General features: G+C 38.0%; 1 protein-coding gene and 1 non-coding gene across 3 annotated transcripts in view; both read left to right on the top strand.

Moving 5' to 3' along the window:
* The window catches only part of ppp1r8a (protein phosphatase 1, regulatory subunit 8a), a 54,868-nt gene that overhangs the window by 12,758 nt on the left and 30,828 nt on the right, over positions 1 to 11,282 (top strand). The window contains exons 2-7 of one of the 2 annotated variants that reach the window (XM_048613030.1): positions 1,874 to 1,989; positions 2,494 to 2,554; positions 4,392 to 4,545; positions 5,683 to 5,900; positions 6,467 to 6,611; positions 10,106 to 10,170. In XM_048613030.1, coding sequence (XP_048468987.1) covers positions 10,141 to 10,170 — 30 coding nt within the window. In that variant the 5' untranslated portion in view covers positions 1,874 to 1,989; positions 2,494 to 2,554; positions 4,392 to 4,545; ... (1 more) ...; positions 6,467 to 6,611; positions 10,106 to 10,140. The remainder of the gene's footprint in view (positions 1 to 1,873; positions 1,990 to 2,493; positions 2,555 to 4,391; positions 4,546 to 5,682; positions 5,901 to 6,466; positions 6,612 to 10,105; positions 10,171 to 11,282) is intronic. The other variant, XM_048613029.1, reaches the window with a different exon arrangement.
* On the top strand, positions 3,297 to 3,459 carry LOC125486326. The gene has a single exon (XR_007265013.1). It is a non-coding gene; the product is annotated as a small Cajal body-specific RNA 1 (non-coding RNA).

Here is an 11,282-nt window from a genome sequence, read left to right on the forward strand (position 1 = left end):
CCTCCCTCCCCCCCCCCCCCCCCTCCTTTCCCCCCTCCCCTCCCTCCTTTCCCCCCTCCCCACCCTCCTTTCCCCACTCCCCACCCTCCTTTCCCCCTCCGTGAACCCTTTGTTGGAAAAACCCATCTTATTCCCTATTGTCCTTCAGGGAAGGAAGCTGCTGTCTTACCTGGTCTGGCCTACACATTACTCCAGACCCAGTAATGTCATTGATTGCACAGAGACAGTTAAGAGTCAATGCCAATCTAGCCCATGAATGAATTTTTAAAAATGCTTGTACCCAACACTAGTCAGATTTATTTCAATGGTTTGTCCCTAGAGCTGGTAGGAAAATTCAGAACAGTTTGACATCATTCCTGTGTTTGTCATAAATGATCACCTCTCAAATCACTTGTCAAGTCACCACCACTTCATCCCAGTGATAGGCTCAATGTGCTTTTTCCTGTAACCGCTTGGTTAGTAAAGATTGAATCTATGTTCATCTATCTGTGTTTCTCTGCATTTCGAGTGTTTTTTCCTTAGTTCATATGTACATCACGTGGAATTTTCTCACGCTCACCCTACTGTTGTGTAGAAATTCTAGTGACAAAACCAATCTTAATGGAAACATATCCCTGAGTCATTCACATCTATGGTGGAAGTTGCCTGTTCATTGCATAATTTATTTATTGCAATACTGTCATCTTTTGGTTAATTGCAGTGATACCATCCATTATTTAATTGTCAGATTAAATCAATGCAAAGCCCTTTTAGACTAAAATTATTGACCAGTTTATCATGAGATTTCTTTGGGAGTGAAACGGCCATAACATTGGATGTATGGAAGTAACTTTGATGTACATCTGCCCTGGAGATTGTTTGTTTGAGTTTGTCTGTTGAAGAAGTACTTGATGCAATGCAGTGTTTTTTGTAAGATAATTCTACATCCTCATATAATGTTATGATGTAAAGTCAATTACACATTGCATCTGCCAGAAATGCTTTAAAATAATGCCAAGATGGAGTTGAGAATCGTTGATGTCTGCTGTATGACATTACTGCTGAGATAGATCCATTTGATCTCGGACTAGGTATTTGAAGTAAAAATTTCCTCTTACTGCAGGCAATCTAAATTGTAACCATATTACAATAAATGAAGAGTTGATGTTTTTCAGAATCTGTACCTAGAATGTGCATTCTGAGCTGTTGGCTCTCTAAGGTAAACAGAGGCCAGTCTGCTAGGTGAATGCAAAAGGTCCCACAGCATTCTTTAAAGAAGAGTAGAGCAGTTTACCTGGTGTCTTGACTAACATTTAAACCTGAACCAACACCTTTTCTTTTTAAAAAAAAAAAGTCTGATTATTTATTTCATTTCTCTCTCTCCTCGGATGCAACCAGACCTGCTGAGTTTCTCCAGCAGTCTCTGTTTTTGTTTGTAATAAATTTCAAGTCTGGTTGATAGAGGAATGGAAATGGCTTCAGTTATAACAAGTGGAAAGATAAATAATTGTTTAACTGATTTATTGGGAAATAGTGGCAGCAGGTGCTGAATTGTGATGGTTAAATGGAACAATCATTGTCTATATCTATTATTGAATATTCATTATAGTAACTATAATGTATTAAATAAAAGGATTGCACAATTATGAACATTACAGCATGCAAAAAATGACAATACTTTACAAAATATGGCCGCCTTTGAATTGTTGAATAAACATGAAAGGTGTCCTTAAATTCATTAAGTTCTCATGCATGTATATATTGTTTGTGTTCTATAAAGTAAGGGATTGGCTGACTCTCATAAATGTTCAATATCTTATTTGTATAATGCTGAGTTTTCTCAATTCTATTACACCTTTTACTTTTGAGAGTAAAATAAGCAATAAATCTGCAGATGGAGGTCTGAACTAAAAACAGGAATGACTGGAGAAAATCAACAAATCCAATCAATTGTGAAGAACAATCACTGGACTTGAGACATTAACTTTGCTTTTGTGAGATTGCGGTCTGGTAAGAGATGGTGGCAGTGGAATTCAAGAGTTAGTATCATAAGATTCCACTGTCCAACGTGAAAAGATGGGACTAATGGGTCAATCTGAAATACAAAACAGAGGCTTCAAGAGTGAAGACCACCCTCTTTAGGCTGTACTATTGATTGTTTATACATGTAACACGCGTTTCGTTTGGTTTAATCATTGACCTCTTCAAGTTCGTTAATGAAGAACTACTCTGACTCGAGTCATTTTGCTGCTCGGAGTAAAAAAGATTTGATTGCACTTATGAGAATTTAACTTTGTTTAAAGACTTCCATTATACAAAGATTTGGGGCAATATGCACTTAAATCACTTTTCTCTGTTCTGTGCAGTTACAGTTGTTTAATAAAGCAGGTGGAACATGTCATGTCCCACCTTTGGGGCTTGAAGCCAGACATTCTCATTCAGAAGTAGCGACACTACCACTGCTCAACAGACTCTGATATATAGTTCTACACTAAAAACTTTTTCTAATTTCAGGGCAGGAAAGCCTCCACCAGGACTTCATTTGGATGTTGTGAAAGGAGACAAACTAGTAGAGGTGAACACTTGTGTTGTATTTCCTTTTGGGGAAAGAAATTTTGGTGTTTCGTTTTTCTTAATTGCTTCAGTGGATTAGCAATACAATTGTATTGCTAGTCGGATCTGATAGGAAGCCTGACCATCACGTATCAGGGCAAATAATTAAACACGAATACAAATCAAATGCGTTCATAAACTGGGGTTACCAGTCAAAGCAATGTCCAAGTCCATATGCAGATTATGAAGGTTTAACTCTAGAACATCCCCAGAGCACATGGCTAATCTAGGTGGTTGAATATCTGAAGAGCCATTTTCATTGTAGATAATGCATTGGAAGTCATCTTCCTTATGTTAACTCTCTTGAAGGCATCTCCCCCATTCCCTTGCTTTTCATTATCTTGTAGTTTTCTCCCTTCTCCAATTGCTTTACCGTTAGTGTGTGCATCTTAAGTGGTCTAAACACCATACACTAAAATTCCCTTGCTTCAGTTTCTGTCCACTTCACTGTCCTCTAAGACTGCCCTTAAAATCTACACATTTGGCTAAGGTTTTGACCATCCCTGCTAATATTTGTTTTGGCAATTTTAGTTTAATGCGCCTCAGTGGAGCACTGTGGGATATTTCTCTGTATAAAAGAAGCAGTATAAATGCAAGTTACTATAAAAATGTTTACTCAGTTTAACCTTACAGCCATCTTTTGGCATTTTGTGTTTTGTTTTGTTAATGCATTCCATTTTGTATTTGGGGGTGATATAGGATGGACGCACCAGATACTAACCTGGCTGTCATTGTCACAGTTTTAACATAGAACTGAGACAATCCATGATTGTTGGGTCCAAGTGGTGCTAAATCAAAATTTAAAAACCTTGAGCATGTTAGCTTAGTGTGCAGAGGAACACTGAGTTATAACTCAGAGGTACAGCACTCTCCTATATTGTTAGAAGCCTCCAGTTTATATTATCAAGATTAATGGTTAGGAATTTGCTGGAATTAAATATTTCATGACATGGCCTAAGTTGCAGTTTTTGCATCATTCATCTCAAATTTTTTGAGCTTCATTATCAAAGTGCAAATTGATAATGGTCAGTGCAACATCTCAAACCATGATGATTGTCTGGAATGCACTAAAGAAAGAAACTGCAAACAGTAAAGAACCTATTTGAATTAGAAGTGCAATTTAATAGAGAAAGACCGAAGGGGAGGGGAAAAAGATGAGATTAAAGAAAAGGATAAAAGAATACGAAAAGTAAGAGAAATATTTTTTAAAAATTCCTAGGTCAATTTTTTTCTCCCACAGTGGGACTCAAGCTTCGGTTGTTGCTTTTGGTGTTTGGAGTGCCAACGTTGAATTGCATTACAGGAATATGAATTATGCCATTATAAGTCCACAAGTTGACAAATAGTAGCCCTAACTTTCTGCAGTGAGTTTAGTTTCATTCATATGTAAAATTCCAGTACAACCAAGTTATAGGGTGGTTAGTGAGGCTAAAGGTCAGAGCGACACACAATCAGAATTTGCAGTGGCTCACAACTCTAACACGTCGCTTCCTCACAAGTAATGCGGAGTCTTTTGCTGTTATTTTTCTCCAAAAAATGTGCACTTATGATGCTAAATTGTCAAAAAGTCAATAAATTTATCTTGGACATAAACCTAAAACATGTACTTATTGAACAATGCAAAGATTAACAACCTTTATTAATCCTCGACCAATAGTTATCATGTGTCCTTGAACAAATGGTTTTAGTATTTTACCATTTGATACCATATTATTTTTCTGACTTATTGCAAACAGCATCTGTAAGTAATGAAAAACTGTTAAATAATATGTCATTGCGTTTTGGTATTTTATTCCCAGAAACTCATCATTGATGAGAAAAAATACTACCTCTTTGGAAGAAACCCTGACATTTGTGATTTTACCATTGACCATCAATCATGTTCAAGAGTCCATGCTGCGTTGGTCTATCACAAACATTTAAAAAGAGTTTTCATCATTGACTTGAACAGCAGTAAGTACTATTGTATTGTATGTTACAAGTCTTTTAAAAATGTTTGCAATAGTCACATTTGAGGAACTGCAGGATTTCAAAGCACATGTGAAGGGCTGTGCTGACTGACAGGATAAAGATATGGGCTTCAATGAGATAAATGTAATAAATAAGATTTCAATGCTCCAATATTAATGTACTCTACCCATTTCTGCCCATTTGTTTTCCGTTTGTGTCTCTATCCTGCATCCTACTCCCTTTTCTGCAACCCCCTAACTTAACCATTTACTGCCTTTTCAACTGCTTTTTGAAAGTTATGTACCTAACACTGCATTTTCTTTACTAGTACGACCATTGTAAATCTTCAAAACTGTCTGGTAACTGTGATGAAAATTCCAAAAATGTCCCTTTGGTTCTCCTTTTTATAAGCATGTTGAGATGTGTTTTTCCTCTGCCACCCAGACCACTTTCTCACTAAAGATGATTATGAGCATCGACCTTTGGAGCGGTATCTTAAGGTCCTGTAGTTTTGTTAAGTTGCTTGCTAGTTTTCAGTCAGATGATTCAATCAGATTACCTCTTTCAAATATATTGCACTTGTACATGTGTGTTGACAGGGCATTTTGCTTGGTTTATTTTAAGAACATTTTGCCATTGTGTAATAGTTTTACCATTACCTACGTCACATGTTGCTGTCGCTAGGTAGCTAAATACCAACCTGAGCAAATTGTAAGTGGTTGTTCAAAATATTCAATTCCTTGTTTCCCAATTTTGGTCCCTCCTGCCCTGCATGCATGAAATTTGTTGGTTCCCACATTAATCCAGCTCCTTTTTTCATTTTAGTATTATTTGATGTGATTTTTGTCTTTCTTTCACAGTTGAGTTGACCTAGTTAAATGGAACACCACAAGATAATTATTAATTGATCAGTAGAAGGGAATTGATAAATTTGTTAAAAAGGCCATGATCTTTTCCTTGAAAACTGTATCAGGATGGAGAAATTTTGTTCCTTCTCTTTCTTCCCTCGTCTAAAGCAAAAGTGATCAACACTTAAGCTGAAGACTGTCAGACTATAAATTAGTGGAGTCTGCTAGTTTACTAACCACTTTAATTCATCAAGTACTTAATTAACTTATAACCATGTATTTGCTTTTGCAGCTCATGGTACATATCTGGGGCGTCTTCGTTTGGAGCCCCACAAACCACAGCAGGTTCCCATTGATTCCACATTGTCATTTGGAGCCTCAACACGAGCATATACACTACGTGAAAAACCACAGACGACGCCATCCACAATCAAGGGTGATGAAATTGCAGTGGAAGATGATGAACTGAAGGGACTGCTGGGCTTACCTGAAGAGGAGACGGAACTCGATGTAAGTCCTAGTTTACGTTAGCATCTAAATCCATTTCTGCGCTGCCGGGTAGTCTGGTTAAAAGACACGTCAAAAATTCTTGGAACTCTGTTTAAGGTAGTAGCTATATGGTGACAGTGGATTTTTGTGGAAGTTGATGAATTGCATAAATAGTTTTGGTGATGTTGGCTTGATAATGTGTGCTGAATTTTGCAGCCAAAATGAAGACCTTTAGCTCTTCAAGCTCCCATTTCATACCCAATGACACACTGTCATTTAATTGTCACTCTAAATGAACAATTTTGGCTGCACATCCTAACCAGTTAGTTCTTTTTATTTTTGAAAAATGGTTGAACCATTGTTATATCCTTTCCATTTCTGGTGCCATCAAAGAGAAAGGGGAGGTTTCCAATATGGTCTCATGGTTCATGGGAGTAGGATCAGAGCTTGTTTGGTGGTCTGTTTTACAAGGCAAAAATGTTTCTTCAATTTAGTTCATTGGTCTAATAGTTTAATGTGCAAATGCCTTTTCAAGTTAAAATCAAAGGACCTATCGAAAATACCATCCCTTTGCTTGCCTCTCTTAGAATTTGACAGAATTCAACACAGCTCATAACAAAAGAATATCTACGCTGACAATTGAAGAAGGAAATCTGGAAATACAGAGGCCAAAACGCAAAAGAAAGAGCTATCGTGTATCGTTCAGTGATGATGAGGAGATAATAAATCCGGGTATGACCATCTTTAAACTTTATGCAGTTCTCATTTGAAATAATGAATTTCAGCTTGCAAGTTTGGCTGTGATTTTCACTGCCTACAAAGTTGAACAACGTGAACGTCTTGAGGTGCAGCAGAGGTGTGCTTCTTTAAGTAAGTATCAGAGTGCTCAGGCTAGATTTGTTAGTGACTATATTTATGTTCTGAGGAAGGGTCACCAGACCCGAAATGTTAACTCTTTCTCCTTCACAGATGCTGCTAGACCTGCTGAGCTTTTCCAGCAACTTTGTTTTTGTACTATATTTATGACCCCTGGTTTTGAGATCTCCCATAGGCGGTGACAAATATTATTATGCTGTCAGGTCACACATCTGCCTTCTCTTTACAGGAGAAGCTCCAACTTGCTCAATGATTCTAGTTAGGTAGAACCATTTAGTTTTGTTCAATATTATTGAAGCTTTTTGCAAGTTATCCAGTCAGCTTGTTATCTCTTTATAATATGGTGTCCAGAATTGTGCACAGTATTATGTGTGGTCTAACCAAGATTCTAAACACATTTAAGAGCTTCTCCGCTTTTAAAATTTATCCCTCAAAATAATCCTCAGTTTTCTTTAATGACTCATTAATCTGTGTTAATGCTTTGAGTAAATTGTGTGCCTGCTGCCTGAGATCCACTTGTTTCTCAACTCCATTTTAGACTTTTGTTCTCCATGGAATATGTAGCCTCCTGTTCTTCCTACAAAAATACACCACCTCTCAGTTTTTCATATTGAAATTAATGTTCCAATTGCATCAGTTATAATTTTAACTGTTATGTCTTTGATCTCATGGTGGAAAGATAATGGCAAACATTTAGAGTGCATGGCGGAACTACAACAATTGTTCATTCCTGTCTGGCATAAAAATACAATGGGAAAGGTAGCCCGACCTCGGTTAACCAGGGAAATTAAGGATAGCAGCTAAAAAAAACCTGAAAGAACTGCATATGCTGTAAATAAGGAACAAAAACAGAAGTTGCTGGAAAAGCTCAGCAGATCCGGCAGCATCTGTGAAGTAAAAATCAGAGTAACATTTCGGGTCCAGTGACCTGTCCTCATAATTCAAAACTCAGAAATTAAGTAAAGCGTTAGATCCAAAGGATGGACCTACAAATTTTCTTTTTTTAAAAAAAGAAGCAGCAGACCTAATAATTAAGTAACAGGTTAGATTTCTGAAAAGGAGAACAAAGTAATTGATTATGAGTGGGAGAAATAGAGTATGAGAGTAAGCTTGCTGGGAATATAAAAATTGTTTGTTGAGGCTTCCAAAAGTATGTGAAGAGAAAAAAAATTAGTGAAGACAAATGTATGTCCCGTACAGTCAGAAATTGTAAGAAACAAGGGGAATTATAATGGGAAACAAAAAGATGGCAAATCAATTAAGGTCATACTGCAGTTCTGCCCCCTCAGAGGAGGACACAAATATCACAACCAAAAATGTTGGGTTAAGTGAGAGGGAGGAACTGAAGGAAATCCATATTGGTGGGCAATGGTTTTGGGATGTTGATGGGATTAAAGACTGATAAATCTCCAGGGCCTGATAATCTATATCCTAAAGTTCTTAAAGATGTGGCCCTAGAAATAGTGGAAAGTTGGTGATCATCTTTCGAGATTCAATAGATTCTGGAGTAGTTTCTACGGATTCGAGGGTTAGCTAATGTAACCCCACAATTTAAAAACAGACATAGAGAAAATGGTTAATTACAGACAGGTAGCCTGACTTTGCTAATGGGCGAAATGCTAAAGTTCATAATTAAAGATTTAACAGCAGAGCACATGAAAACAGGGTTGGGCAGTCAGCATGGATTTGTGAAAGGGAAATCATTCTTGGCAAAGTTACTGGAATCTTTTGAGGCTATAGCTAGTAGAGTTGATGAGGGGGAGCCAGTGGATGTGGTTTACTTTATCTGAATGGTGATAGATTGGGAAAGGGGGAAGTGTAACAAGACCTGCGCATGCTTGTATACTACTTGCCAAAAATAAGAATGCAGGTGCAGTGGGCAGTGAAGAGGGCAAATGGTACATTGGCCCTGATATCAAGAGGTTTCAAATACAGGAGCAGTGATGTCTTGAAGTTGTACAGGGTCTTGGTGAGACCACATCTAGAGTACGGTATGCAGTTTTGGTCTCTATCTGAGGAACCACGCACTGGCTATGGAGTGAATGCAGCACATGTTTACTTGATTCGTGGGAAGGCAGGACTGACATTTGAGGAGAAACTGGATTGGTTAGAACTATATTCACTGGAGATTAGAAGAATGATGGGGAGGGGGGCGCGTGTCTCATTGAGATCTATAAAATTCTAACAGGACTAGGCAGGGTAAATGTCAGAAGGAAGTTCCGGATGACCAGGGATCACAGATGTAGGATGCTTAGGACTGAGATGAGAAAAAATTTCTTCACTAAGTAGGAATCCTGTGGAATTCTCTGCCACAGAGAGCAGTTGAGGCCAAAACATTGAATGTTCTCAAGAATGAGTTAGATCTCGTTCTTGAGGCTAAAGGAATCAAGGGAGAAAGCGGGAACAAGATACTTAGTTGAATGATCAGACATGATCACGTTGAATGCCAGAGAAGACTCGAAAGGCTGAATGGCCTACTTCTCCTATTTGTAATGTTTCTAAAGGATATCAGTTTCGATGTTCAAATGCCATTGTGTTGTATGTTGCTATTTTTCTCTTGTATTTCTCAGGTTGCACGAATGTTAAGTGTTAACTCCAGTTCTGAAGAAGGGTCACTGGACCCAAAATGTTGTGTTTTCTCTCCACAGGTGCTGCCAGATCTGCTGAGTTTCTCCAGAAATTTGTTTAAGTTTCAGATTTCCAGCATCCACAGTTTGTGCATAATTATATAGTTGTTTGAACAACACATTATCTGACAATAATAATGTACCTTTACTGAAGTGACACATGGGGACATGTGTGCAGAGAACGCAGCATTGCTAAGTAATCATGTTCTAAATAAGAATCAGAATTTGGATTAATTGTGATACTTTTGCCTTTGACTCGGGAAATTGAATTTAAGCCCAACTCCAAGGACCCCGTGCATCTTCTATGGTACAGCATCGCAGTAAAGCCCCAATGAAGTGTAGCATTGGTGATTCCTGTTTCCTTTTTGGTGCAATATTTTAAACTGAGATCATACCTGTGTGTTCAAGTGGATGTAAAAATTCCCATCGTGCTACATAAAGATGATCAATGTTCTTCAATTTTGACCAACATTTGTCCTGTAGAAACCACTATGACAAACTACATAAATCAGTCATCCTCATTGTGTGTTTACAAGAAAAATTGCCAACCATGTTTTCCCACAAAAATAAAATGTATTTCCTACACTTGGAAAATAATTAGTTGTCTGTGAAGCGTCATTTTGGATGGCCTATACTCTGAAATATCTTCTGTAAATGCAATTTTATTTTCTTGTTGTAACCTTCAACTGATGCAGTGCCTTAATTTGCTTCTTCCCTTTTCAGAGGATGTTGATCCTTCAGTGGGTCGCTTCAGAAATATGGTTCAGACAGCAGTGGTGCCACTTAAGGTAAGCAAAGCCATTAGTTTTTATTGTATATTATAGGCAGTGGTATGTTTTGAGTTTAAATTAGCTTGTTGGTTTGGATCACAGTCCAGGCAAGTTAGCATATCCTGCTTAGGAATGTAGGAACAGGTGTTGGCCATTTCAGCCCATCAAGACTGCTCTCCTGTTTAATATGATTATGACTGATCAAACATTTTTAATTCCTCTTACACCATTGATCAAAAATTTATCAACCTGTACTTTAAATACACTCCAAGACTGAGCTTCCCCAGCCTTCTTAGGATAGACAGTTCCAAAGATTCACCTCCTTCTGAGTAAAATGTATTTTCTTCATCTCTGTCCTAAAAGGCATCCCCCTTATTTTTAAATTGTGCCTTTTGGTTCTAGCCTCTCCATCTAGGGGAAACATCTTACCTGCATCTATACTGTATGCCCCTTTTTAAATAATTTGTAAATTTCAATGAAATCCCCTTTTCATTAATTCTAAAGATTACAGGCCCAGTTTGTCCACTGCTGCTTCATAGGACAGTCCCACCATCCCAGAAACTGGTGGGGACCTTGTTGCACTCCCTCCAAGACAATTCTGTCTTTCCTGAGATAAGGAGACCAAAACTGTGCACAGTACTCCAGGTGCGGTCAAACCAAGCTCTTATACAATTGGAGCAAGACTTCACTACTCCTGTGCTCAGTTCCTCTTGCAATAAAGATGAATTTTCTATTAGCCTCCCTAATAGCTTGCTGAACCTGCATGTTGAGCTTCATGACAGGGGTATGCAACAGTACATTTGCACACCTACACTTTCCAACCTCATTGTTTAGGATGTACTCCACACATTTGTTCTTCCCATCAAAGTGGGTAACCTTTCAATTTTCCATATCATTTTCCATATCATATTTCCTCTAAAAACTGATGTAAGGCTAACTGGTCTGTAGTTTCATTTTTTTTTTTAAAACCCTTCCTCTTGTCTTAAACAGTGGTGTGACATGTGCAAGTTTTCAGTCTGCAGGAACCCTTCCAGAATATTTGGAAGAGATGGTAGGAACTGCCGATGCTGGAGAATCTGAGATAACACGGTGTAGAGCTGGATGAACACAGCAGGCCAAGCAGCATTAGA

This window comes from Rhincodon typus, chromosome 27 (genome assembly GCF_021869965.1).
Source record: "Rhincodon typus isolate 14 chromosome 27, sRhiTyp1.1, whole genome shotgun sequence".
NCBI lineage: Eukaryota > Metazoa > Chordata > Chondrichthyes > Orectolobiformes > Rhincodontidae > Rhincodon > Rhincodon typus.